Source organism: Fusarium vanettenii, assembly GCF_000151355.1.
Source record: "Fusarium vanettenii 77-13-4 chromosome 3 genomic scaffold NECHAsca_2_chr3_3_0, whole genome shotgun sequence".
NCBI classification, from domain to species: domain Eukaryota; kingdom Fungi; phylum Ascomycota; class Sordariomycetes; order Hypocreales; family Nectriaceae; genus Fusarium; species Fusarium vanettenii.
Window position 1 is genome coordinate 2,904,977 of NW_003315880.1, and position 27,139 is coordinate 2,932,115.

General features: G+C 51.8%; 10 protein-coding genes across 10 annotated transcripts; 3 read left to right on the top strand and 7 right to left on the bottom strand.

Moving 5' to 3' along the window:
- Positions 1 to 401: 401 nt before the first annotated feature.
- NECHADRAFT_78126 (uncharacterized protein) lies at positions 402 to 1,432 on the bottom strand (the record flags this gene model as incomplete). The annotated part of the gene is made up of 3 exons (XM_003053239.1): positions 402 to 1,187; positions 1,238 to 1,260; positions 1,408 to 1,432. The coding sequence occupies 3 exons, from the start codon at positions 1,430 to 1,432 to the stop codon at positions 402 to 404; spliced, it is 834 nt and encodes a 277-aa protein (XP_003053285.1).
- A 1,665-nt stretch (positions 1,433 to 3,097) lies between these two features.
- On the bottom strand, positions 3,098 to 3,999 carry NECHADRAFT_78127 (uncharacterized protein; the record flags this gene model as incomplete). The annotated part of the gene is made up of 3 exons (XM_003053240.1): positions 3,098 to 3,424; positions 3,550 to 3,631; positions 3,926 to 3,999. The coding sequence occupies 3 exons, from the start codon at positions 3,997 to 3,999 to the stop codon at positions 3,098 to 3,100; spliced, it is 483 nt and encodes a 160-aa protein (XP_003053286.1).
- A 2,486-nt stretch (positions 4,000 to 6,485) lies between these two features.
- NECHADRAFT_78128 (uncharacterized protein) lies at positions 6,486 to 7,399 on the bottom strand (the record flags this gene model as incomplete). The annotated part of the gene is made up of 3 exons (XM_003053241.1): positions 6,486 to 6,672; positions 6,728 to 6,828; positions 6,869 to 7,399. 3 exons carry the CDS (start codon positions 7,397 to 7,399, stop codon positions 6,486 to 6,488), a joined length of 819 nt encoding a protein of 272 aa, XP_003053287.1.
- An 835-nt stretch (positions 7,400 to 8,234) lies between these two features.
- On the bottom strand, positions 8,235 to 8,691 carry NECHADRAFT_78129 (uncharacterized protein; the record flags this gene model as incomplete). Its single annotated transcript, XM_003053242.1, has 2 exons — positions 8,235 to 8,308; positions 8,361 to 8,691. The coding sequence occupies 2 exons, from the start codon at positions 8,689 to 8,691 to the stop codon at positions 8,235 to 8,237; spliced, it is 405 nt and encodes a 134-aa protein (XP_003053288.1).
- Positions 8,692 to 11,845: 3,154 nt separating this feature from the next.
- On the top strand, positions 11,846 to 15,608 carry NECHADRAFT_78130 (uncharacterized protein; the record flags this gene model as incomplete). Its single annotated transcript, XM_003052739.1, has 11 exons — positions 11,846 to 11,972; positions 12,309 to 12,342; positions 12,394 to 12,450; positions 12,499 to 12,693; positions 12,745 to 12,874; positions 12,929 to 13,019; positions 13,070 to 13,257; positions 13,311 to 13,548; positions 13,595 to 13,683; positions 13,719 to 14,605; positions 14,804 to 15,608. 11 exons carry the CDS (start codon positions 11,846 to 11,848, stop codon positions 15,606 to 15,608), a joined length of 2,841 nt encoding a protein of 946 aa, XP_003052785.1.
- A 1,455-nt stretch (positions 15,609 to 17,063) lies between these two features.
- NECHADRAFT_36599 (uncharacterized protein) lies at positions 17,064 to 19,375 on the top strand (the record flags this gene model as incomplete). The annotated part of the gene is made up of 5 exons (XM_003052740.1): positions 17,064 to 17,125; positions 17,194 to 17,273; positions 17,372 to 17,404; positions 17,939 to 18,283; positions 18,330 to 19,375. The coding sequence occupies 5 exons, from the start codon at positions 17,064 to 17,066 to the stop codon at positions 19,373 to 19,375; spliced, it is 1,566 nt and encodes a 521-aa protein (XP_003052786.1).
- A 171-nt stretch (positions 19,376 to 19,546) lies between these two features.
- On the bottom strand, positions 19,547 to 20,658 carry NECHADRAFT_59411 (uncharacterized protein). The gene is made up of 2 exons (XM_003053243.1): positions 20,511 to 20,658; positions 19,547 to 20,444 (listed from the first exon to the last, which is right to left on the bottom strand). Exons 1-2 carry the CDS (start codon positions 20,653 to 20,655, stop codon positions 19,753 to 19,755), a joined length of 837 nt encoding a protein of 278 aa, XP_003053289.1. The 5' UTR covers positions 20,656 to 20,658; the 3' UTR covers positions 19,547 to 19,752.
- A 554-nt stretch (positions 20,659 to 21,212) lies between these two features.
- Positions 21,213 to 22,358, top strand: NECHADRAFT_103861 (uncharacterized protein). Its single transcript, XM_003052741.1, has 2 exons — positions 21,213 to 21,430; positions 21,479 to 22,358. Exons 1-2 carry the CDS (start codon positions 21,352 to 21,354, stop codon positions 22,201 to 22,203), a joined length of 804 nt encoding a protein of 267 aa, XP_003052787.1. The 5' UTR covers positions 21,213 to 21,351; the 3' UTR covers positions 22,204 to 22,358.
- Positions 22,359 to 22,831: 473 nt separating this feature from the next.
- Positions 22,832 to 25,289, bottom strand: NECHADRAFT_92127 (uncharacterized protein; the record flags this gene model as incomplete). Its single annotated transcript, XM_003053244.1, has 3 exons — positions 22,832 to 24,335; positions 24,387 to 24,480; positions 24,527 to 25,289. The coding sequence occupies 3 exons, from the start codon at positions 25,287 to 25,289 to the stop codon at positions 22,832 to 22,834; spliced, it is 2,361 nt and encodes a 786-aa protein (XP_003053290.1).
- A 611-nt stretch (positions 25,290 to 25,900) lies between these two features.
- Positions 25,901 to 26,794, bottom strand: NECHADRAFT_99757 (uncharacterized protein). The gene is made up of 5 exons (XM_003053245.1): positions 26,618 to 26,794; positions 26,526 to 26,550; positions 26,247 to 26,406; positions 26,189 to 26,196; positions 25,901 to 26,050 (listed from the first exon to the last, which is right to left on the bottom strand). The coding sequence occupies exons 1-5, from the start codon at positions 26,763 to 26,765 to the stop codon at positions 26,005 to 26,007; spliced, it is 387 nt and encodes a 128-aa protein (XP_003053291.1). The 5' UTR covers positions 26,766 to 26,794; the 3' UTR covers positions 25,901 to 26,004.
- Positions 26,795 to 27,139: the final 345 nt, after the last annotated feature.

The window sequence follows — 27,139 nt, forward strand, 5'->3', positions numbered from 1 at the left end:
GCGCTCTTGTTGGCCTCGCGGCTAGGTTGGTTCCCGACTCCCAGGACGGTTTTGAATGGGTATACTTGTAGATTGATAGCCATAAATCTTTGTCCCAAGACAAATATTATTGTTTAAAGTTGTTGTGTTGTCAATCAGCGAAAATTTGGTAATTCGCCGAGATGTTGTATTCCACCTGTTCCTCGCCGTACTCCTCCTACAGGCTTACTCACTCCAGCGGTCACATACAGTTGGGTATAAGCCTTCTACTGCAGGCAGCAGAAAGACTCAAAAATGCCAGCGCGTTAGCATCGGGATATGGTGGTAGGATGTATTAGTATTGTGTTGCTGTATATAGTTGAAGCCCGGCCCTTTATGGGATAACTGAGCCAGAAGACATTCCCAAGACGAGTTCCTGGCTTTTAGCTTTGCGCCAGTGAGCCCGTGGTCTCCGAGCCCGACCCCTTTTTCCTAAACCTGAGAGGAAGAGCGCGATGCCGCGCAGGGTCAGGCCGCATCATTTGCAGTGAACAAGTCCGCTGCAATCTCTGAAGCACCTCGTAGTTCGACAGGACGACCATTTTTGCCCAGTGTGAGCAGTTGAAAAAGGGAAAGTGAGGACGTGTGGTGCACTTCATGATCTCCTTCTGCGTGCTTTCGGACAGGCCATATATATCCATGCACTTTTCCCATTCGTCTAATTCCCAGAAGGCAGCGTCCTTGTAATAGACGATGTGTCTGATCATGAATTGCAAAAATGTAATACATGGCCTTCCGTCGTCAGGGTCTGTCTCGCGCCGGAGCTTTCCGCTAGGCCATTTTCCCCAGGCATCCCACATATGGTCTGCCATCTTGGATGTGAAGCCAACGTATTCGATGGTATCCCTGGATATGAGCACCTCAGGGATCAACGACTGGGGGTGAGGAGGTGGCGGTACGAGAGGTGGGTGTAGGATAGATGGTGGTATGAGAGGTAGGTTTATGAGGCGTTGACCTTGTCCGTTGTTCAGGCCAGGGGGGTTTTGTAGTGGCTGTTGCGGATCCTGTTGAACGTCCGCTTGGATGGAGCTGGCGACTTGTTGTTGTGAGAGCTGGGGAGTTTCCTCTGACTGAGGAGTGTTGTTTGTGAGGTTTGAGTTCGTAGGCATCATGATGTCGGTATCACGTAGCTGATAGACTCTGATCAAGTTCCGTACACTGGGTCTGTACTAGACACGATATCAGTATTTGCAACTAGGCTTGCCAAAAGAAGCCTTACCAGAGATGTTTGCTGTGCTGAGGCTGGCACGGATATTGTGAATGCGTTGTGAGATGAGAATTATGCACTGCAAGATGCGAGATGAGTCTGAGAAGAGTTGGATATGATGAGGAACCGAGAGGAGAGGATGAATCTGAGAAGGTAAATGATCACAAGAATCAGAGGCCTACTTATAGTATCCATATCTGCCCCCATGGGGAGACAGCTTCAACGGGCATTCCCAACAACTCTCCCCAACCTCTTGACATAGTTTCTTGAAAGGCCGAAAGCTAGATCAGCCTTCCCGTCTCTGCCCAAGTAGATGTTTCGAGAATCTCTTGTCTGTGGAAATCTACACTAAACCAAAGCTTCATGAAACTTTTGACTCGTTGTCCAGGATATCTTCACCTCGTTTAGACGGCCAACGTACAAGTCTTTGTTAAACTGTAGTCTGTACATAGGTAAGCATTACCATTTATCCTTAGAGTCATCATGCTAGACTAACCTAAGCTTTAGGAAAAGGAGAAAAACCAGGACTCCTCACACAAGTAGGGGGTCACCAGTTGACATGATCCTTTGTAAGGTTCATGGCGACGCCGTACGCCGGTCCGTGTGGTGAGGTATCGACGAAGACTCCCAAGACAAGGAATAAAACCGCTGCGATGAGACCCAAGAGAAACAGAATGAGCGACATTGGGCAATCTGAGGCGTATGGGCCCCATGTGTCGGCAAAGACATTATCGGAACGGGGTGTCGTCGACGGTCCATCCAAACAATTCGAAGCGAAGAGGAGGGCCTGTTCTGCCTTAGTAGCTCTTCCGCATATGACTGCCAAACCAACTCGGACATTGGTAGCTGGTGGCTCCAGGCGCTTTCAGTACGTCGAGCCAGCCGATCATGGCTCACAACCCAGGAAATGCGCCCATGGGCATCGCGTCGGCGCCGTTGAGTGCTCAAGAAATACTTCTGCGCTCAACCGAACTCTTCAACGATCCCAACCTCCGCAGTTCCGCTCGCCGCATCATGGAGGATGTCCCATCACGCCAGGATCGTGCTCCAGTGGAGCCATACGTTCTAGACTTTGACACACGCCAGCGCATTATCCTGCGCTGGGAGTCTTCTCTCGGTCCAACTCGACGATTCTCAAAATGACGCTATGGGAGGCGCCTGGGTGGTACGTACGGTGTTATTCTAGACACCGCTTCAAAGTGTCAGCGCCTGTAACATAAGATTCTGGGGGCGTCTAGGTACATACCGTGATTCTGGATCAACGGGAAAGTCAAGTCCCGGGAGGTTGGCAAACGAGTCCACGACTGCAGACTGTATGTCAACCACGGCTGCGCGAGACTCGAAACTCTGGTCCGGTTGAGTTCTCAACAAAAGTGCTCTTCGCTTCTTGCCGATGATGTACTGCATTGACCAAAGGTCTTTGAAGAAAGAAACGGGCTCAGGGATGAGTGAGCCAAACCCCTCCAGCTCAAGTGAGGTCACTCGCCAGGTTCGGCGGTATTGTTCGTGGGAGTTGTGGGTGTTCCCGGATGTGCGATGGGATGGGTTGAGGGAAACCGAAGATCGGTCAAGTCTTGTTCCAAGTCATCTTGACACATGTGTAAAGCGTCGTGGTCATAATGTTATGATGTGTTGAGAATCTGTTCTTTATTATAGTTGCAGCCTGGCCCTCGATGGGTTAGCTGAGCTCAAAGATCGTGTAAAGTGTCGAGACTGCGGCAAGATTTGTCGAAGTTATCCCCCAGGTTTAGGTCCACCTCGTCGATGGGTTCCAGTCGAAGCATATACACTGGTTGGATCGTAACTGCACTGATGCCCACGTATACCGAAGGGGCCGTTTCCTGGAGTTTCACGGCCGAGGTAGACAGGCAGTCAGTCCTTGGATGGAGACTCCCCCTCCTTTCGATCATTTTGGTCCTCTCGTGGGAATAACAGTCGGCAGGCTCTAGGGAAGACCTCGAGGACCCTCATGTCCCCTGCCAGTACCTTAGAACCCTGCGAGTTTCTGGCAAACACCTCCATCGTATAGGATCCAATTAAGGCGGCCCTCAGCGGTCGCCCATCGAGGTTCTCCAGCGCCATACCCTTCAGGGCGACGGGAATGCGTTCCACCCCCTCGGGTGTAGGATCGGTGGCGGTCGTGCGCCTGGCGAGCAGGCTGAGCTCAGCCTGGAGTTCAGCCCGGTGAGATGGTACTTTCTTTGGACAAATTCAAGAAGCAGGCCAAGGGTTTCTACAGCGGAAACCCCAAGGAGGATGTCAAGGACACTGCTGCCGCTGGTCTCAATGCTGCCGTTCCCCAGCAGGAGCAGCAGGGCACTTACACTCAGGTCACTGATGGCCCTAGTTCTCTCGCTAGCGCCCGCGAGGCAAGAGGTTCTTGTCGTGGTAGGGTGTAAGTCAGGACTGGGATTGTTCGTCGACAACCTCACCTACTCTAAGATCGCCGGTGTCCGTCACCCAGTGTCCTCCTGTGCTACCATCTACCTTGCGCCGAGTTTCTTTCCCTTTGACGGACCCATCTTCTTCTCATAGCACGATACCCACGAATCCCCTTGTGTGCCATGGAAACAGAGTTGATCATCGCCTTCACCGCGTAGACTAACACCCTGGGTACCTTCTTGTCAGCGCATGTTGGGCCGTCACCAAATATACTACCATACGGACCGACGCACAGCGTCGCAATGACTGGAACCTTACAAAGGATCATGCCAACTGGTGACTTCCTTTTGCTGTCCGCCACTCCCATGGAAACACACAAACTTCAGTACCATTTTTTTCACGAACAATACCGCCGAACCTGGAGAGCGGCCTCACATGCTTACTGGACGGAGCTGAAGGTTTTTGGCTCACTCTGCGATGAGACCCAAGAGAAGCGTAATGAGCGACATGGGATAATCTGATGCATACGGACCCCATATATCGGCGAAGACATTGTCGGAACGAGGTGTCGTCGAGGGGTACCTGGGTGGTGCGGCGTTGTTCTAGACACCGCTTCAAAGGTCAGTACGGTAAGTTTCTGGGGGCATCAAAATGCATACCGGGATGGATCGATGGGAAAGTCTGGTTCTGGGAAGTTGGCAAACGGAATGTTTCGAGGCCTTGACTCGAGACTCTGGTCAAGTTGAGTTCTCAACCAAAGTGTTCTTCACCTCTTGCCCCTCCCTCAGCCATCCTGACGACGGTACCTTCTTTGGTACTTTACGTAATTTGTCCTTATCTTGTAAAAGGTTCTTGTCGTGACAGGGTGTATACCAGGACTGGGTCGTGTGAATCGTGGTGGTAGGTTCGGATTAAGTTGAACGGGACGCACGATTCCCACATAGTAGCCGTTGCAAGAGCCGCCACCTCAACTGACAGAGCTTGCATAGGTTGAACCATGGCGGAATTTAGGAAAGGCTGAGTCTCGTTCGTCCGCGGGTGGCTTTGAAAAATTCTCGCAATCTGTTGGGCCAGGAGGTTTGCACATGTGAAGGTTTGAGAGAGGCTGTTGGTAAGCCTTTGGCGAGAGGTGCAAAACATCGGTAAGAGGTGAAAAACATCTTGGCTGAGAACTCAGCTGAAGCAGAGTTTCGAGTCGAGCCTTCCAAGCATGATTGGTATGAAAGAGCCATGGACTAACATTGACAAGCCCCCGCGACACCGGCATGCAGCCGAGACGCACATCACGTGCAATTCCCGTTCAACTTTGTTGCCTGCGATGGGTTTGACGTAGACTAGCTTCCGAGGTCCCGCCGGGTTAAGTTTGGGAGAGGCACATCGTTGAAAGACCAGATGCGGGAGGCTGGTGCCTTGCGGATATGTGTTGGTGGCTTTCACCAAGATGATCTTGGATTGCGGCTGCAAGGCAACCCCTACCCTGCATGGGTACAATCACAGGTAGTTTTACTGTCACGCTTTTTAGGTATTAAATCAAGGCAAGCTCTTCTCGGGGAAACAATGAAGTCATATCGGGGGTACTGCAAAGCGAGGTATGCGTGCCTGTTTACCATCGAACAGATATTTCAGGTGAAATAACCCAATGCAGGATTGTACCCAACCTGTTTGTTGAAATCAGGCTTCGGCGTGACCGAATTGTTCCAGACCAGGTCATCCCCATTCTGTTTGCTCCCCTTTGTGCGAATGTGCGGCTAGCCCCTTTTCCTACCTGCTTGCCACATAGACTTTCACCCACCCTGATTCAGGATCAAATGTTGGCGCACCAAGTACTCTACACATTCATATTTTCTATATTTTTAAATGAAAGCAGAAAATTGGCCTTGTGGTATGATCGCTGTATAGTTGGAGTGTTGAGCACAACGGTAAAATGGGCGTGTACAACCAAGAAATCAGCAGGTTGCCAGTCTAGCAGCATTGGTTTTAACGTTTGTTACAACGAGGACACGAAATTCCATTCCTTTGACAGCAGATCTGTTTGCTTTTGATGGGATCCTCTAGCATTGCCACCTTGCCAACTTGCCTCTGATTTCAGTCACCGGACAGTCTGACAGTCCGCGATCGCCTCCTAGTCTGCAGTATGTCCATGCCCGCATATGATAATCCGCGTCGTCTCTCAGCACGATAAAGGACAGATACTCGGCGTTTCGTTGACCAATGGATCCTGTAATGGACAACCAGCATTGTCGGAGAAAACAAGGAGCTGGATATGGCAGAGTACCGAATCCTAGCCTGGAACGCCATATGACCTCCTCAACTTCAAAGTTGCAGCATGTGTTGAACTCGATCGGTATCGTTCATCTTTCCATAGTGCCTGATCTATACAGATTTTCCGTTCGCGACGACGTGGAGGTGTCTCTCAATGGTGCTTCTTCCTGCTTCGGTACGAGTTTTGGCTTGGCTCTGAAGCCTCAGTGGCAGCTCTAGCCTTGGGATTCCTTCGACGACGATCATGTCGGACTCTGATTCAACACTGGGGATTCTGGTCTCCGAGGTTCGTAGGCGGAACTACGCTTGGAGGTGTAGTCAGGGGGTGGTTGAAGGAGAATTCAAAGGGATAATCGTAGGTATGTGCATAGGTATAAGAAGAAAGATTTAAAATACTATACCACATTGGCGTCGCTGGATTGAGGCGGAGTGGATGAAAGAAGAATCTAAAGTCCTAATACCACAGTTAGTTTACGAGTTCCAAGAGCAATCGGTTTCTTTCAAGCTCGTAATCTGCTCCTGGGCTTCTGGGGAATAGGCACCGAATTCTTCGAACGTTTTTCTAACTCCTTTGAGCAAGGAAGCTTGCTTTTCTCTCCTCCTCCAAGAGACTAGTCTACCTGCGAGATGGTACTCCTTTTGTGGCCTCTGTACCACCTTGGTTCCAGACGATGCAACCGGTATGCTTTTGGCCATCTTTGACTTCAGGGTCTGGTATAAGATCTAGCTGTCGCCAATTTCCTTTGGTGTCAAGTTGGAATTTCATCATCCCATGAAGCTTTGGTTGTCCATTCTGGAATGACCTGGATAGGTATGTTAGTCACTGGTCTCTTGGGTTCTCGTAAGAGGTGAACCTACCGGAAATACGTGAGGAGCGGTACCTGTTGAGCAACCTCACTTAGGCAGTGGGCCTGCGCTTCTTCATGGGTGATTGGTGGACTCTTCTTCTGTATCTGTTTCTGTTCCAGGCATTAGAAAGGCAAATGGTACTACAAATACTCCCTCGTCCTCAAGTGCAAGGTTACTTGCCCCTGACCGTGTAATCTCAGTCCAGGACTGAGATCCATCGAATTTACACTTCACATTGCCAACGAGAATCCAGTCTGTTAGCTCGGGGACCATGGCAGCTCCAACCGTAGAACTGGAGTCGATCACGACACCGGTCTTTCGGCATCGAGAAAGTCGATGTCCCGCTCTACCCGATGTCATATTAAAATGTTCAAAGCAAAATGTATCAGGGCCTTTTTCCTCAAGTCTGCCGGAGACCTTGTGAGCTAGGGCCGTACAACGCCCCGTTTTCGAGTTCCAGGTGAGTTCCAGTTCAGGGGAGTTTTTTCTGCGTTGTGCCTGAACATGCTTCAACGTCTGGGGAAACGTCCATTCTTTCAGCGTCTGATGGGGGTGGCTGACGAAGCCCTGGAGCGATAAGCCTGATTGGTCAATGAGATACTTCACCATTCTCATGGATGTATATGGACCCTCTTCGTGGCCTTTCCCCCATTCCTTTTTCGCAGTTTGCAATGCATCCATATCGACCTGAAGTGAAACAACGATATGAGAGATGAGCCAGACCTTGCCAGACTTGAGCGCATATGTAAAGGTTCTAGTCCGAGAAGGTGTCTTCCATTTGGTATATGTAGGAGAATGGTCGTCGGAGTTCTCGCTTGAACGCAGTGATTTTCACGCTTAATAGAATGGTTACAAACGACACCTTGAGATGGCATCTCCAAACAAGCTCCATTTGAGGAAACATGAGGTCGAAAACATAATCTCAAGGTACAATCGACGTCAAACAGGGAACCGACGCGATAGCGAGCGAGATGCCAAACTGTGCGACAATCAGGCTCAACATAGTGGAGAATGTTTGTAGGCGTTGGCCACGATTACTATGTTATGACAGGTTTAATGAAGAATCTGTGACAAGTCTTGTGACGGTTATAATGATAGTTGCGATGCTTTAGGATGACCAGTTGTCCAAGAACCGATGTGTCAGGCCAAGTAATTTCTACATTTGCGCGTCAAGTGCAACAACAGCAAATGAAACAAGGACCGAACAAGACAGAGATGAACAAGATGAAAGTGCATGCATGTTGGCAGTGAAGCTTCCAGCCCGTCAGACCAATTGCCGGTGGACTAACATCGATTAGAAGTTGATTGTTCACTCTTGTATTTGGTCCAAATCACCATAGAGTTGCTAAGCTAACTACCGATACATTGTGCGGTGAATGAAGCATGTGCGCTCTTCGGCGAGGACAACAAGCATCGAGCGACTGAAAGCGACAGCGACAAAGAAAGAACCTTTCATATCCTCCACAAGCTCAAGCGGTGAGATATAGGCCACCATTTTCTCAATCTGTCAAGGCTCTCAAATCGAGCCAATGGTCTCATACAGCATGGCGAATGCGTCTTCGGGACTCGTCTGGCTAAGAGGGACGCCACCTTGATCTTGGTTAGTGCGTCATGACTGAAGAGAGAAAGATATTGAACTCACCCCAGCTGGTAGCGTCGCGTTCCTCCGGGGTCATTTTCTTACGCTCCTCTACGGCAGCCTTTAGTCTCATTCGGAACTCTGCTGCTCTGCGCTCCCTGTCCTCGGCGCTAACCGAGGGCAGCTTGTTGATCTGTCGCTTGGTCTCGCTGGTATGGTCCGCATGCTTGGTAGTCAATGTGTGGTGGTGAGTGTTGTCGGCGGTCCCGGCTGGCGCCGATCGGGTCGAGACGGCACGCACTGCTGCATCCCCAGACGAGCGACGATGACGATGGGTTGAGACTGCGTGGGATACCTCAGTTGAGAGAGGAAGCCCGTCCTGACGGGACGACATGTTGGCCTTTGTGATTATCCGAGGGTGCAGGTCTTTGTGGCTGGATCGTACGCCAGGGGAAAGTGAGGAATGAGGATGTTGTTCAGTGGAAGTGTAGTGTGCGAAGTTCAGGGAAAGAGAAAGAGCCCTTGTTGTACTGCAGAAACAGTCACGCGAGGTGCAAATTGAAAGGACAGTGAATCATACACAGCTCGCGAAAAGAGAGCGGCTGGAGGCAAACGCAACACAGTGCCTCCCTGTGGAACGGTAAACACAAGTCGGGTGCTGGGCGGGAGGCGCGCAAGCCGAATTTGCTCCAAGTGATGGTGGAAAAAGTGTCGGTGATTGCGATCAATGAATGTTTATCATGGTGTAGAATCAAAGCATGAGCTTGGTTAACGATGAGCAAACGAAGCAGCGTGGTAAAAACAACAAAAAGAAGGCGTCTTACAAGGGCAAAGGCTGTTTGTGGAAAGCTCCTGTGCCAATGGGAGGTATTGAAAGTAGGTTGCTTTGTTGTTGGAACAACCAAGACATTGTCGATTGAACCATCTCCTGTGAATACGACTTGTAGTCTCATGATGTAGACTCTCTCTCTCTCTCTAGCGCAGGCTCAGCAGAAGGCTAAGCGATGGGGCTGATTCACATTGGGTGATTCAGCCCGTCAGTGAAGGCCAAGGTTGCAGTATTTACTCTGTCGACAACCTCTCCGGGGCTTGGACCACGATGATTGGCTCGAGTTGCGCATGAATCGTCATATCCAAGCCGAAATCAAGCTTTCGCCGTGGAGAACCGCTTGTCGAGATTGTTTTACTTGCTGATGCTTTTCTCGTTGTTGGTAAAAGAATCTCTATAGATAGCTTTTTTATCTTTCCGAGTAGTATTTATTTCTTTCTTAGGTTATACTAAGTGCTCTAGCCTTAGGCTTCCTATCGATAATAGATATAGTAGTCTCGGACGCATATTAAAAGGTCCTAGTCTATCGTCTGCGAAGTTTATCGTTATAAGAAAGCTATAAGGGTAGTCGTGCGTATTCGAGGTGTCTGCGAGAGAAGTCCAGAGTGAACTAGCGCTGATCCTGAACGCTGTTGGTTCTATGAGCCATTGTTATATAGCGCCCCTTTTCAATACCTGGTGATCCACACTGTGAGTAGTAGAGAATCTAGTTAAGCCAGCATGAGCAGGACAAGTACTACAGGGCCAATCTCACCTCTCTCCTTGTTCCTCGTTCTGTCTACCACCAAGATCTCCTCTGTTCTTCGACGAGGCGCTCAAGGAGCCTTGACGAAGAGACGCGAAGTTGCACTGGCTTGTATTCTTACCTAGCAACTTTCTTTAGCTTTCTCGGTCGAGTTCGAGGAAAGGGGAGTCCGCAGGTGCGATAAGTTCCGCAGGTCTTGCCGCTCGATCGAGGTACGACTGAGGATAGGCGACCAAACCCCGGAGCCATGAATGAACACGCCGAGGTCTTTTATTGTACCAATGCTGCTGTGTTCTGCGGCGAAATCCTAATCGAAGCGACCGAGGGCAAGTTCGTCTTCCTTCTTCAGCGTTCAAGTGGCTGCTGCGACGGGTGGCGTTCGACAAGGGGGCAGATCGACAGGTCGACAATGGCATCTTCTGTAGATCTTCGATGTCGAGTTGTAGGGGCCTTTTCTATGACCAGAGTCAGTGTGATCTTCGTAGAGGGAGGAAGAAACCGACGTCCCTGAGGGCAGACGATTCAGTTCTGCATCACCACCACGCAGACCAGGTCGGGATCATGACCTCCTTTTTCAATCTTGAAAGAAACAGCGTAGATGTCGATCTTTGGTATTAAGTAATAGAATGAGAAGGTCCTGGGTGCACATTGAGGAAAGTAGAAAGAATCAAAATCATACGCACTGACTGCACAGCTCCTCGAGGTCCCGTTGGCCGCGATGGGGTCATGACACTGCCCACCAAGAAATAATTCCTGCACGCTGGCGGCCAGCATACCTCACAAAGAACCAGCACACTGCATGGCCATGACATCAATACCGCCTCGTAGGGAGTGCGTCGAACAAAAATATCAAAAACGCAACAATCGTCACCGAGTGTTTGCCAGCTGCCCATGGCCCCATTCGCTTTTACGTCCACTTAGCCTATTGTTCCTCAAGCTGTTTGGACGCACCTTAACCAATGTGCAATGCCCTGTCCAACGATACTCCTAGGACGTTTTCTAGGGGAGGCCATTTACGCGGGTTAGTGGGTGTCGAGGCGTATGCAAGAATTTACAGCACCTATCTGCGTCTCTAAAATTCACAACACCACTGATATTGGAGGCTTGTTTGCCCTGTAGGAGGGACAATGGATTAGAATAGAATCAATGGGAGCCCTAATCCTTGTCCAAGCCTATTACGGTGCATCTGAACTAGTCTTAGAAAGTTCTGCGCGTGTGAAGCTGCTGTGGGTGCCTGACCGTGGTTGAGGCTGGTGCTGCTCCCGCTCCTTGTTTTTCTGGCGGCGGCTCTGAGCTGCATCTCCATCTCCCTCCCAAACTCCCCCTCGCCTCTCTTTGTTTTCCTCCTTCACACTTCACCACGCTCACACCACACTTCCGCAAACCTTTACCCGCAACGCATCTTCTCTTTGAGCATCGCATCGTCAGGCACCTGACAAGCTTCTCGTGTTTATTTTTCAAATCTTCTTCTCGAGAGGCTTCCTGCCTTTGTGCTCGTCTGCTTTCCACGCGAGCCCTTCAGGTTTCTGCCGTTCGCTACTCAAGCGATCACCTCTTCTCCTACCTTTGAAGCAACCGCTTCACATCTCTGCTCACTCTAGCATCACTCGTCCTCGCGAGTAGAGCGTCTCTGACGGCTCGCTCGCTTCGTTACCTTCGCTCGTCACTTCAGAAACGCCCTCGAACGCGCCCGACCTCACTCTCAAGGTCCTCGGTCACCAGAGAAACAGGCCATCCAGGTAAATCCCCTCTCTTCTCTCTCTCGCTCCCTCTCTTCCTCTCTCTTCCTCTCCCCTCTTCCCTCTCCTCCATCTTCTCCGCCTCCTCTCCCAAGCTCCCTCTCCTCTCCCCGACCGTCGCTGTCGTCTCTACCGCTTCAGCTCTGGCCTCTAACTCTTCTGTCTTCTCCTCTGCTTGTTCTGCTCGTCTCTAACGCCGCCGCTCGCAGCACAGTTCTCTCTATTTACCACAACCATGCCCTCGTCTACGCGGCGTCGCCCTCGGGGTGCCGCCCGACACGGAGCAAACCAGCTTCGAAACGCTTTTTCCGCTCTCGACATCCAGCGCACTGCAGACTCTGGAAGCGACAGTTCTGACGACCGTAAGTGACCTACTTCTTTTCAGTTTCGCTGTCTTCGTCTCTCCCTATCTCCCCTACTCCTTTTGTATTGATACGCATCCACCTGGTCTCCACCGGACTCGATGTGCACTTGCCTCTTTCATCTGGAATACTGCATGTTTGCCTCATGTTTAGTCTATGCTTGTGCATATTCATTGTTTGCCTTTGTTTGCTGTTTGTTGTGGCCTTTTCGCCGTTTTCAGGGGTGCAGTTTGCACTGCTGAGGTCCCAGAGACGACCAGGTCACTCCCTCATCATTCCTCTACTTCACTTTGAAATCTTCTTTCTGTTCCAGAATGACTTTACTAACTGGCGCAGAAATCCGTCCTCGTGCCCTTCATGTGGCCAAGAGGTAAGCGTTGACCGACAGCTTGTTGCACGAGTTCTCCTAACACACCTGCAGCTTCCCTCCTCCGCGTTCTTTCGGTGACGCCGATGATGAGTCTCAATCGTTCTCTGGGTGAGTATTCCAGAAAGTCCTCTACTTTTCAGTTGCTGATACTCCTAGATCCGGCCCTTCCAACTCGGATGGCATGACCGGACGAGACAACACTGGAACTGATACTTCCGTCACTCAGGAGATCCCTCACCAGGAGCAGATCTCTCAGCCTCTCATCAACCCAGAGGCCATCCAGGACGCCTCCGGTCAGGAGTGGGACGCTCAGTCCTGCTACCCATCCGAGGCTTGTGTCTTCGTTGCAAAGTAAGTCACCAGAGCACTCTTTTGAAAACCACACACTAACTGGACACTCAGCCTCAGTCAGAATTACGATGACCTGACCCTCCAGTCCGCCGTTACCAAGGTGTTCAACCTGTACGGCACTGTCTTTGTCAAGATCAAGCGCGACAAGCGTCAGATGCCTTTCGGCTTCGCTCAGTACACCGTAAGCAACGCTGACAACCACACGTCTGATAGTTGAAATTGACTCTTCCTTCAGAAACCTGAGGATGCTGAGAAGGCCCTCGCCAACCTCCGAGGTGTCGAGATCCTTGGCCGACCCGTTCGCGTTGAACGATGCAACGCCAACCGTAAGTGACATCCCACTCGATCTACTTGACTGCCTGCTTATCATGCATAGTGATTTTCCTCATCATCCGTCGCAACAAGGGCAAGGTGTCCCACAACGAGGCTCGAGATCTCCTCTCTCCGTTTGGAGCCATCGCCAAGGTCGAGGACCTAGACCCTGCCACACAGGAGCGTCTTGGTCTCTCGCCCGCCGTTCGTGTTCGATTCGAAAGGTTTGATCCCCGACGTGATGTCATCAGAGTGAGTATCCAGCTATTACCATTGTCTTTGCTTCAATACTAACAGTCTTACAGGGCGTTGGTGACAACACCCCCTTTGTCATCATCAACTTTGATTTCAAAGTTGCTCAGGATCCCTCTGAGCGAGATCCCCACGACGTCACCTGCATGATCACTTTGGAGAGAGACAGTCGTTCCGTCTTTCTCGGTTCCCTACCAGCTCATACGACTGAGTACCTTGTCCGCGAGCTGGGTTCGGGGTGCGGAACAATTGTCAGTACCCAAATTAAGCAGTCAGTCGACGGCAGCAACGGTAAGTAGTCTATACCTCTGACAAGTTACTTGCTAACGTGTACAAGGAATGGCTAGCTTTTATGCCTTTATCGAGTACGATCATCCCAACGGCCCTGACAAGGCTATCGCCAAGCTGGCAAGTCCTCCCCGATGTGTCCAAGATATAGTCAACTGCTAACAATGATACAGAACGGCTACAGAATTGGTGGCACTTCGCTCCGCTGCGAGCGTCGACGCACGAAGTCCCTTCACGCAACCCCAGCTGGTTCCACTGGACCCTATGGCACGGTTCCCCCGAACCGACCTCATCGACGAAATGCATCGGCGTTCGCGACTGCTTTTGTCACTCCCAACAACGATGCTGGCTCTCAGAGACGTCGCTCTAAGGGACATCAGCGATCTGCTTCTGTCTACGATGTTCTTGCTGGCCCCAAGACTGCTGACTTCTCGATGGGTGCCTGGCCACCAAAGGACGAGTCTCCCTATGATCAGTCTCAGCCCAAGGGACAGTCCTTCCGAAGATCGTCATCCTACCGCCAGTCATCTGTGTATGAGCCCTCCTACATTGAGTTGCAGAGCGGTCAGTCTCCATACCAGGAGACTTCATTCCGGAAGCCCACATACGCTGGTTCTGAGTACCAGCAACTGCAGTACCAGAGACTGCAAGCATCGCCCCTTCTCCAGGCTCACAGCCCGGAAATCCTGCAGCCTGAGCCTCTGAGAATTACAGCTCGTCGTCTCTTCGACCTTGAGGAGACTACTGCCATGGGACCCCCATCTATCCCAGCCTATGCTCCGCTGGCTTCTGTCGACATGCTAAAGCCCACCGTTCACTGGGCACCTTCTCCTGATATGTCTTCTACTGGATCATCTGACTTTGAGCGCAACCCTTACCTTTCTAACGCCTATCGTGCTTCCACACTCGGTCCCTCGTTTGGTCAGCGCATGGCTGGTCATCGTTCTGGTGCTCGCCGCTCGGTCACCAACATTTTCCCTTCCATCGACGATGCTGTTGCTCGTGCCAGTTCGACCTTGGAGGAGTCTGAGGATGCAAAGATCCAGAGCACACTCGCAAAGTACATCCAATGCGCCAACAAGGAGAACATGCACAAGGCCGCCGAGGATGCGAAGAAGAAGGCTTCTGAGGACGCTACCCGCAAGGCTTTCAAGACTGCTGCCGAACTCGCTATCGAGACTGCTGCTGCCAACGAAGAAGCGGCCTAGGAGACCGTTGACGATTCGCAGAGTGATTCCATCCGAATGACCCGGAAGAGGGCCTTCACTCGTTCTCACCATCTGTCCGAAGAGAACCTGAAGCACAACAACAAGGTGGAGGATGATCTCCTCAAGCGCACTGCTCGATCCGAGGAGCACCTTCGACTTGGTCGCCTCAACCTTTCCTGCGACGATCTGAAGAGAAGTGCCAAGGCTGATAAGGGTGAGAAGTCTAACAAGGTTGTCAAAGCTGACAAGAACAAGACTCCCAAGACTCCCAAGTCTTCCAAGAAGAAGGCCAAGGATCAGGCCCCTCAGAGCACTGTCGACGCTCTCGCTTCCGGTGGGCACAACAACCTTGTCCCTCAGGGCATGATGCCACTGCCTTACATGTCGATGGTTCCGCCTTACCAGCAGGCTTTCGCATACCCAGGAGCACCCGGCGCGCAGGTGACGCAGCCCCAAGGAATGATGCATCCTATGATGCAAGCTCAGATGGCGAATGCCCAAGTCCAGGCTATGCAGGCCCAGATGATGGCATCCCAGATGATGTCGTCTCACATGGCGCACCCTCAACTTATGCCTCAGATGATGCCCCAGGGAATGACTCCTGGATTCGGCTACATGCCCGCTGCCTACCCTCAACAGGCACAGTACCAGAACGCTTACGGCGCCAACATGATGTACACCGGTAACCCAGCCTATCCGTACGTTATCGTCGAGTCACCTACCCGCCAGGCCAATGTCACCGAGCAGGTTGACATCTATGAGGATGGCCAGAACGAGGAGTCTGAGGAAGAGACTTCTGAGCAGCAGACCGAGGAGGCCTCTACTGGGTATGAGGACTCTGCGTTCTCCGACTAATCTCTCACTCTTTGATGCGCTCTCACTCTCCGACCATTGACACTCATCACCGCGTCGGCATGAAGTCAGAGCTTCACACTACGACCGACTTCTCGGTTGTTTCTTGACATACCATACGCATATCCATCTGATCGCTTACACTCATTTGCTTTACGATCCTCAACGATATGCTCTATATTCGCTTTGTCTTTTTCGGTTCATTCAGTCTGTTTCGCTCTGTTTCGCCTTAACGTCTTTCCTTCGCATCTCTCAACACGTCTCCGAGCAGTGAGCTCTGTCGCAACGATAGCTTCATCACCTGAGGCTTGTTGCTTCTCGACACACTCAACACACTCGGCTCTTTTTTTGTTTGCGATTTCTCTCGGCATCTTCTGCTTTCGACTTTTTACACTCTACACTCATTTGGACCTCAATCTTCTCTAATCTCTCGGCCTCCTACCTCACAAGATGAAACAGGACGGCTTACGCGCTGCCCTTTGCTTACCAGGGTATTTGTATGAAAACTTCGGATGGGACATGTATGGATGGGATAGAAAATTAGAAAAACAAAAAAACATGGTTGGAAAAGGGCGCAAGCCCACAAAAGGGCGAAAGCCCACCAAAAAAATAACTCTGGTTCCCTTTTTGCTTGGTGAATGTGTGAATGCTTTCTCTGGTGATGATATGATATGATGTTTAGGCCTGGCAAAAGGGCCGAACGTGGGATCATGCTATGGGGCACTTGGTAGCCCTGGCGAGATAACAATTTTGACGAGAGGCCTAAGGACCTTCACAGCGTGAGCAAATGTGAGTATGACTCCGGGATAAGAATGATCAAGATGTTATGGCCTAAGGGAAGACTGATTGATGTGAATGATAAGGTAAGCCTTACTGTGATGTGTGAATAGTCTCAGTCAATTATTACATGATGTCCAGGTAAGCTTTTTACGACTCCACGACAAGCATTACGACGACACTAAGCTAAGGTTTGCCTCTAATGAACGAGAGAGTTATTCCCGTGAGCAATGGAGACCAATCGTCAAAGAAGAAACACAATCTCCCTTTATTCATCCAACAGCAGCTTGCAAGCTCTTCGGTCCGTCGCTCCATGAAAAACTCCACTCTTTTCGTGTCCACCTGATGACTCCCTGTCGTCTCATTTTCACCACGAGTTCGAGAGATGAACTGACCCCCACACTCACTAACGAAAAAAGCTCGCATTCAATCAGCCAAGCCCAAGTATCCTTGGATCTGTGACGGCTCTGATTACCTTTACTGGATTGGGAGATGGGATGGGTTCTAACTGTAATCAGCTGAAGCGGCGGCGCATTTGAAGAAAAAAATCCCCTCGGTTTGGGAATGCCTGATTTTTCTTCTTTCCTACATCAACAATTCCACCCAAGAACGACACTTGTTCTGTTGAACGTGTACCCTTCGTATTTCGAAAAACGACAGATCACGTCCCCCTTTTTCGCCATGGGTCAACCATCTACGCAGGCGTCCAACGCCGTCATGTACCTAACTTATGGTGCATTTCTGTTCGTCATCCTCCAAAAATCCACCTTCTTTTGCGCGTCAACAGACACCAAGCTAACAATGGACGCAGCATTGTTGGAACGGGCATTGCCTGGAGAATGAGAAACCAGTCCAAAAAGGACTTTCTCTCTGGCAACGGAACTCAGACGGGTCAGGAAAACTTAACTCCCAGAGACTCTAGATCCCATGAGTTCTTCATGGGGCACCCTAGGTTCCCTTCAAAAAGACCAGCTGCTAACGTTTGGCAGCCTTTCCTCTGGCCCTCAACTTCATCGCCTCCGGTGAGTAGAGCCTCAAAGAGCTCTTGAAACGCAAACATCCCGGAGCGGTAGCAACACTGCAGCAAAGCAACGATGAAGCAATTGGCTGTGAGGAATTCAATCTCACGCACGAGTATTACGACGAGCATGAAGCAGTAAAGACTGAACGAGCAGGTTCGTACCTCACAATAACGATCTTACTTCTTCTCCCCCCTCCCCAAGATGTTTCACACAACTCTGTTGCTACTAACCCTCATCCAGCTCAGTTGAAGCGTACAACTTGAGCTGAGCTGGATAACAATGCATCAAACCTGCTCCAGAGAGACATCTCGGGAGGGGGGAGAGGATGCGGCTCACTACGGGCGCTGAGTCGAAGTATCGTCGGCATCCAACCTCGAGAGTTACAACTCGAGGAGATGCTGACGTGCAGAGGCAAAGCTGAGATTGTACCGTAAATACTCGATCAAGTTAATGCTTGCGTGGGAAAAGTGTTGCCGCTCCAGAACCCCCCCTGACCCTTTCCCCATTTCCTCAGTGACAAACTGACTCTTGTAGCTCTCGGATCCGCCATTCTATTCTCGTATCCCGAGTTGGCAACCATTGCTGGCGTTCAGGGTATGATTGTCTACTCGTTCTCGTCGGCTATTCCCATCCTCATGTTTGGATATATCGGTCCTGTCATTCGACGACGTTGTCCTGAGGGTTTCGTCCTGACCGAGTGGACGAGGCAGCGATATGGTACTTTGACTATGCTGTATCTTAGCTTCATGACGCTGGTTACTTTGTTCTTGTACATGGTTTCTGAGCTCTCGGCCATTGGACAGGTCGTCACGGCTTTGACTGGCCTTGATGGTCTCCCCGTCATGATCGTCCAGTGTGTCATCACCACTATCTACACCTGTAAGCTCACCTCTCCTGTCTTGAAGCCACGTTCTGACTCTCCCAGCTCTCGGTGGCTTCCGCATCTCCTTCTTGACCGATGTCATCCAAGGAGCCATGGTCATCGGTCTCGTCATCATCGCCACCATCACCATCGGCGCAAAGACAAGCATCGACCGCAGCCTGATCGATTCATCCGGCCTTCTCGATGCGAACCTTCTCGGCTGGCAGCTCCTGTACATCTTCCCTGTCGCCGTCGTGACCAACAGCTTCTTCCTGTCCTCTTTCTGGCTACGCACCTTTGCCTCCAAGACGGACAAGGACCTTCATCTGGGCACCATCATCGCCACCATTGTCGTGCTGTGCGTCCTTACTCTTGTCGGTTCTACTGGTCTCATCGCCATCTGGTCTGGAGCCTTGCAGGAAGATGAGACTGCCTCATCGGGAGCCATTGCCTTTTTCGCCCTTCTGGAACAACTCCCTAGCTGGGTCGTCGGTGTCGTTCTCGTCATGGTCGTCACCCTCAGCACAGCTGCCTTTGACAGTCTGCAGTCGGCCATGGTCTCGTCCGCCTCCAACGACTTGTTCCGCAACAGGCTCAATGTCTGGTTTATCCGAGGCGGTGTCGTCCTCATCATCATTCCCGTCATCGTCCTCGCTCTCAAGGCTCCCTCGATTCTTCAGATTTACCTCATCACTGATCTCATCTCCGCCGCCACTATCCCCGTCCTCTGCATCGGTCTCATCAAGAGCTGCTACTGGTGGCGTGGCTTCGAGGTTGTCGTTGGTGGTCTGGGTGGTATCTTTACCGTCTTCCTCTTCGGTCTTGTCTACTACGGCAACGCTCAGGAGGCTGGTGAGCTTCTGCTCGTTCAGAAGGGTCTGTACGGTAACGACTGGAGTGCCTTTGGTGCCTTTGTTGCTGCCCCTGTCGGCGGTTTCCTCTGGGGTGTTGGTGCTCTCATCCTCCGTCTCTCAGTTCAGTTCGTCATGGCCAAGGTCCAAGGACGTCGCTTCGATGCTCTGGATCGTCCCCTTGAGCGACCTGAGAGTAGGGAGACTGATGAGCCTGCTGAGAACCTCGTCTCTGCCACGGCTGGCAAGTTTTTCTAGACATGTCCCCATGAGATGCCAGACGCTGTCGTTTCTTACAACGACTTGGCTGACTCTGTCAATCAACCCCTGACCAGAGTGGTACACTCGACAAACATTATCTCTCTTCACATCACCAGAGGAACCTCGTTTCTTCATGGACGTCGGCTGCTTTTTACACAAAAGGCAAATACCCAAGATTGAATTGGAGAAGTACTATCTATGTACTGACGTCCGTTCGCCGACCTCCATGCTATTCTATAGTACACAGATATAATCCTCGTACAATATACACTCTCGTTTTACACGTTACTCTTGCTCCTTGACTCGTGATCCCATTTTCTCAGCTGGAAACCAGGTCGTTCAGCCTTCATATCAGTACAACTGCCTTCTCTTCCTTACTTTTTGGTTGGTCCAGTCCATCCCGCTCGCTTGGCCTGCTCCACGTTGATCCAATCCTGCTCCTCAAGATACGCCTCGAGAGTCGTAGCAGGGACTGTGCCCCATATACGCCAAGGTCCAGAATGGTAAGTCCTCTCATTGACCTGCCGTGACAGAGCCACGTATTCAATCTTCTCCTGCACCTTTGTGCTTCCCGGGATCAGCTCCCCAGTAGACTTCTTGTACTTTGACGCTCGCTGTGTTGACGCAATCGCAATGACGGCCTGTTCGGTCGAGTTCTCCTTGTCGTATGGGTTCACCGCGTGCACCTGGTGGGCGACGACACGAGGGTAGAAGAGGGTCTTGTTGAACTTGACGAGTTCGAATGAGGTGCGCTCGGTAGGGTTGCGGCGGTCGATGGCAGCCGTGAGCTTCTTTGCGAACTGGCCGAGGCAGAGAGAGTTGATAGTAGCCTTGTCGCCAGCCGCGAAAGCTGTGAGCATCTCGGTGTACATGACCTTGGCTGTCGGTGCGATCTTGCCGCGGGCGGCCTTCCACTTGGGTCGGGTCGTCCAGTTGGGCATGGACTTGAGCTTGAACTGGAGCACGGAGAGGGTCTCAATGCCCCATTGACGCAGGCGGTACCATGAGTAACGGAAGAAGTTGGTGCCGCCGGGGTATCGAGAGAGGGGGAGGGTGACGAAGGTGCCTTGAGTTGAAGTTAGTCTCGCAGTGATTCACAACCTCAATTGGAGGGGCTATATGACCAACTCACCAGGAAACAGAGGCCCTCCTCCTGACTTGAAGTATTCATCATTCGCCTTCTTCTGCATAACAGACATTGACTCGGCTTCCATCTTCTTCGACTCTCGGCGGGCAGTCTTCTCCATCTCCCGCACCATCTTTGCCCTCGAGGGCATGGCCGAGTACCGCGCAAACTGTGCACCCACCGTGCCCATGACGCCCCTCCTCAGGGCGCCCGGGCGCAGCGCCATCGTCGACGAGGCAGGCATTTATTCGTCTGGGCACCAATTGAGCCGGCGCAGGGTCATCATTCGGAGCTGGGTGCTCTGATCGGCGGGCGGAACCTGGGTATCGGCTCAGAAGAATTTCTTGGGCCGGTGTCGGAGAAATGATGTGCCGTGGTCCGACCCTGTGCGAAATGGGATCATTTTGGGGACAGTGGGTGGGTGGTACGCGGGGCGAGACACCAGAAGGTAAGTTCTTTCCACCTGAGAATTATGACATTTTCAAAGAGAATTTACTCAAAATTTGAGAAGCGATCTCCGAGATATGCACTGCTTTTTTTTTCTTCTACACACCTTCACGGGAGGATAAACTCATGCCTTTGTGCTGTGTCTCGTTCCTTGCTTGACAAGGGTGGGTGACACTGATTCACACGCGCTAGCCTGTGTAAACCTTCAACGGCTTTTCGAACTCATCAACCACATCACGAACTACACCACCACCTCTTCTCCGAGCACAGGCGCAGTCGCAAGGCTCTACTCGCTGCTTCTACCTCTAGCCCATGTCCCGCGACTCTCGGTGAGCCAATTGGCTCTGCGACGAACCTTGCGACAAACCACACACCATTTACTTGTCGAAACTCGCCCATCATGAGGGCGACGCAAACTCTCCTCTCGAGGAACTTCTTCGGGCGAAGCATGGACGAGCTCAGGCGACGAACACAGATCGGTATGCTCTCTCTACCCAATTTTCTGATCCTCTGCTAACAAGCCACAGCCGTCTCCTTCGAGGCCGTCAAGGGCGCCACGAAACCCAAGCCCCTCTACGACTTCAACACCTCCAACAACGTCCGCGACTGCATCGTCATGACCGACAAGACCATCGGCGGCTTCTCCGACAGCAACTTTGAACACGCAACATCCACCGACCCGAAATCCCCCTCCTCCTACGCCCGCTTCTACGGCTCCATCTCTACACGCCTCCCCGCCGACAAGCCCAACATCCAGCGCACCGGATTCGCCGGCTTCCGAACTCCCGATCAGCGACCTACGGTGTTTGGTCGATCGATGTGGGATATCGATCCCTTCCTGTACCTTGCGCTGCGAGTCAAGTCAGATGGTCGCAGTTACTTTGTCAATCTACAAACCGAGAGTGTGGAACCCTCAGATCTGCACCAGCACAGACTGTTCGCCAAGCGGCCAGGACAATGGGAAACGGTGCTCATCAAGTGGAACGACTTTGTACGAACGAATCACGGTTTCGTTGTTGAGCCTCAGACTGAGATGCTGAGGCAAAAGGTTCTGAGTGTGGGTGTCGGACTGACGGATCGTGTAGAGGGACCGTTTGAGCTTTGCATTGAGAGAGTATGGGCTACGAACGATGTGTCAGAGGCCGATTCAGGAGCACCAACCGTTGAGGCCAAGGCAGAGGAGACGCCAGCAAAGGGGACGCCAGCAGAGGGTGGGTTGAGGAACAGAAAGGGTGAAAAAGTACGATGGTAGACATCAGGAGGTGGAACAAGCGTTGCGTGGAACAACCACGATTGATGAGGAACGAGGCATTGCACGTGTATCATAAATCTCATGCTCTTGAAGAAGAGTACCCCTGAGGGCTGGTTCATATCTCACTCGTCCTTGTACGAATAAAATGTTTAATCAACTCCTAAAGATGCTCTCCACTGTGTTCGGAACTGTTGCCCAGCATTTCCTAGAGCTCTGCCACTGACACCAGTCCGAGTAATCGTCCCAAACCTGCGTCATCCACACTGGCCCGACTAACTCATCGCCATCATTGCCACGGCCACTGTTTCACGAGACCCAGCAGCTCCTGCATCCACGCCTGGGTGATATCCCCTAGGAAAGTGTTTTGTTGATCTTGAGCTCCCCTCCTCGCGGCAGTTTCTTGGCCAACTGTTTGAGGCTCGTCTGCAGGACCAAAGAGGCCGACCACAACCAGAGGAGCAATGCAGGGTATTTATCCCCTCTGAGGAAGTATTGATGACAACGTCTTTTCCTCTCCTTTCAAATCGTCCTTGTACAAATAAACAGTATAATCAACTCCTAAAGATGCTCCCCTTCGCCACCGTCCATGCTGTACCATGTCATATCATGCCTTGGCTATCATCACACATCACGCCCCAAGACTGAGAGCCGCAGCCTTCTTCTGCAGTGCCACATACTCCGCCGCGTAGTCTGCCGCCAGGGCCATGTCCCCAGAGAGCTTCATGATCATGGCCTTCTTCGCCGTCATCTGGCATTGCATGGTCATGTCCTCAATCTGCGAGTATTGGCCAAAAGACTTCTGTACAGCCTGGAGGGCTTTCGTCATGTATTCCATCCGTTTGGTCGACTTTGGCTCGCACTTCCCTGCAAGTCCCATGTTTGCGTCAGCCAGGTAGCTGTAGAGCTGGCCGGACAAGTTCGCCGTATCGCATTCAAGAGACCGAGGTATCACGGCCACCAGCAATTGTGAGGCTGCTTCAAACTCGCTGAGTGAAACGAGGATATTTGACACAGCGCCAATGGCTTCCCAGAGACCCGGAAGATTACGAGCTTCCCAAGAGATGCTTGCAGCTCGCATGGCAGCAGTGAAGCCCCTCTGCGTCCGGCCACACTTATCCAGAAGCGAGGCCTTCAGCAGTAGAAGCTTGACCTTGAGAACCACGTCTCGACGTTCTTCCTGTATCTGTGACATGATGCGATCGATCTTGGCAAATGCTGCTTGAAAGTCACCCCGCCGGATAAGGTAATCGACATGGAGGCTGTCAACGAGAAAGGCCATATCGGGCTCCAGATCATCATCCCTGGACTGAACGATTTGCGATATTAGTTGGTCAGCCCCTTCGAGGTTGTTGTGGTGTAGGTCTCTCTTGAGCTTGATGATCCCTCGATACTTGTGCCAGTATTGACTTGGCTTCCATGATCTCAATGAGTTCTCTTCCAACACTTCCAGCTTCTCCAGGGCCTCGTCGTATCTTCCTTGCCCCGCGAGCATCATTGCAAGTCGACAGCTGAGTTTGAGTTCGTCATCAAAGATGGAGTGTCGTGCATGGCATCTCAGAAAGACCTCGCATGCCACCGACGACATACTCGAGACACCAAGACGGTCCCACAGGGCCGCCGTGAGCGCGAGGTGAGAGCCAAACATGTTCTTCATGTTTCTCGCCATGACAATGTGAGAACTTCGAACCATTGACTCCATTGCCGCAGCCACGCTGTCGCCGTTGATGAGCCCAAGCTTCGCCTCGCTGAGTAGCACAGCGCTCCATAACGTCCACATGCCCGTTTCTTTCGACTTGACTCGGAGGAATGCGAGGTTGTCCTTGCCTGTGCCTAACATGCTATGAGACACGAGGTCACGAACAAGATCGGGGTGGGCACGGCCAAAGTGGAACAGCCAGTTGAGAGCAAAATTGAGGCAAGACATGTCCCGGTTCTCTCGTGCTGTCGATACGGTTTCGAGCATGGCTGTCAGGGCTTCTCGGTGACAGCCAAAGTCGGCCTGGAGAACAGCAAGGTTCATGAGAGCGTATTGGTAATAGGAGCGGTCTCTGTTGGACATGGTGTAGTCAAAATATCGATGAAGCAGATCGAATGCGGTCGGATAGTCTCCTCCTCTCCAGGCATCAAGAAAACTGTGCATGTCAGACAAAGGTCCACCAGCATAAAGGGGCACTTGAACCTACTTGAGGTAGTGTGTAAGACTGGGCTTGATGCAACTGTCTTTAAGCAAGTCGTGAAACTGAAGGCGAATTTCAAGTGGTATTCGGTTTCCATACTCTACTTCGTGTAAGCAAGGGCCTCAGGACTAGGGGGTTATACTCACTCTGCACTTGTTCAATCTGGAACTCAAGGAGGCTCCCGATGTCGTCGGCACTCACAGGGACCGTACTACTCTGATCCCCAGTGAGCATGTCACCGTACGCCACTGAGGCCAGGTCCATGACGTTCTGGTGATCCCAGTCCTCTTGCTCGCCCATCAACAAGACATTGTCGAAGCTCATCCGCCCAAAGCCCGGGATTTTGCGCTTCATGTACTGGGCGGTGGGCTGTCGATATCGTACAAAGTTTTTCCAAAGTTCGGTGCAGTCGTGGAATCGAAGTCGATGGTACTCCAGCCGTGCCCGACGGACAAACGTCCCAAAGGGCGAGTTGGGTGTGAGTTTGACACCTCCCTCATCTTCAACGGGATGGCCCACTTCGGCAAGTCTCTGTCGCTCCTCCTTCGTCTTGGCCAGCAGACGAGAGAGATGGTCGAAGAAGTCGTGCAATGCATCGAGGCAGTTGATGTCCCAGAGTTTTCCTAAAAATTGGTCCCATAATCTCCGTCCGGGCATGCCCATTAAAAAGGGATAGCTGCCGAGTAGCTTCTCAAAGTCTTTGATGCTGATGATGAGGCTGACCGTCCGCTCTGCTTTGCCCCATCTTTCGGCCTGATCCGCAGATGCACTCTTTGGAGCAAAATCTGTGAGGTGATCGTGGACGAAGGAGAGGACTGGGAGGATCGCATCACTGGGCACAGCTCCTTCGACGTAGAGCTCCACGAGGACGAGCAGGCCAATCTTGGCCGGGTTGAGGAATCGCGCCATCCTTGCACACCATCAAATATTAGAAGTTGAAAGGGCGAGTTTGGATGTGAGATGGAGGAGTTAGGTTTGAGTGAAGTGTGTGAACGCGATGGGAAGGATGTTGTTGCTCTACACCCGGTCGCGCCTTCCTGCCTAATTGTCAATCAGGAAGGACCCCAACCGAATGGGAGTTTGTCTACCTCTACGAGAGGCCTAAGCCTTGATATCGATTCTCAAAGAGTCAAACACTCATAACCCGCGTTCTTTAGACAGCTCCAGGCACCTCAGCTCCAGCCTGGCGCGCGCGCTTGGTGTGTTGATGGGTCGCTTGGCGGTTTGTGGTTTGGTCGGCAGTTCCTCGGAAAATGCCGGGATGACACAATGTTGAGTGGGCAGATGCGTCGTTGGACATGACTTGAGGGGTCTGATATCATCGGCCAGCAGCACAAATTCAACGTTCAATTGGCGTTCATATCAATTAAGATCCTCCTGGAACTGGACGAAGCTCGGGAGCTTCCAGTTCCTCATCCAGGACATGCATTGGGCACGCCCAGAATGGCACCAGTAAAGGGCGAGGCATTACTCATCATTGACAATCTCACATCACCACACATCACTCTCATCAAGGCACGCAATCTCAACAATCAGTCAATTCGAGTCTAGGGAACATGTACAAGGTATCTCCGGGAGGAGCTGTCCGTCAGTTGTCCAACACATGACCAGTCTAAAGATTCGCTTAGGCGACCTTGTCCTTGTTGTGGTAGTTGACGCTCTCGTTCCAGCTGTGGCAGGTTAGCAGTTTGTCCTCGGCACTCTACAGAAAACGTGAAGCTCCATTGGTCGAAGCTGATGTCGGGTTCAAGCTTCGCAGAGCTCTTCCAATGTCGAGGTTCATCGTTCGGGAAGTCGTAGTAACTTACAAGAGAGTCTGTGACCTGTTAGCATTGTGCAATTGACCCGTAAAGAATCCAAACTGACCTTGTCGCCATCACCCCACTGGTAGTTCTTGGAGCGGATGTTCTGGTAGGGGTACTCGGTGCGCTCCTCCAGAGGAGGCATGTGGTTCCAGTGGTCCCAGTGCTCGTTCCAGAGCCAGTAGGCGTTGGCAGCGGACAGGGCGAGGGCGGGGATGACGCCGCTTCCATCTTGTTAGCTCTCGTTCGTACCAATGCATCGCGGCCGTGTCGTCTTCAGCTTCCGATCCTCCGAAATCGACGCTCGGCTCGTAATTCACTCAATTCTCGGGTCGGGACGTACAAGATGGAGATCTTCTTCCAGAGCTCTGCCAGCCGTCAGTAATCATGTCCAATCCATCCAATTGACCCGGTCCGCAGTCGTCGGCGACTCACCAGTGGTGCCCTTGGCGTGGTCCTTGATGTGCTGGCGCTCCTTGATGAACTCGTTCTCGACGGTGCTGGCGAAGCGGCGCTGGGCAGGGACGCGGAGCTGCGCGGAGACGCGCGAGGCGGTGCGGGTGAACTGTCGGACGGCAGACATGGTGAACGCTGTTGTTCGTTCGGTTGACGGGTTGATGGTGACAAGCCAAGTTTGTGATCAGGTCATTCTTGGACGAGCTCGGTTAGAGCCGCCAATCAGTGCTGCCTCAATTGTCAGGTTCGAATTTTTCTCGCGGGTGACCGAGACCACGTGATCTCGCGAGGACGCCGCGAGGTGCAACGGCACGCGGTGGAGCTCCTGCGTCATTGTACTCAGCAGCCGCGGTCCTCAACCCTCACGCGAGCAACGCTGTTAAGACCACAACTTCGAGTCACTTCGTCACCACGATGCTTTGAGTTTTCATCTCTCTCGTGGTTCTGTTTTCCCTATAGTACACGTCTGGTGTTCTTGAATCCCACCAATTTGCCCTTGTT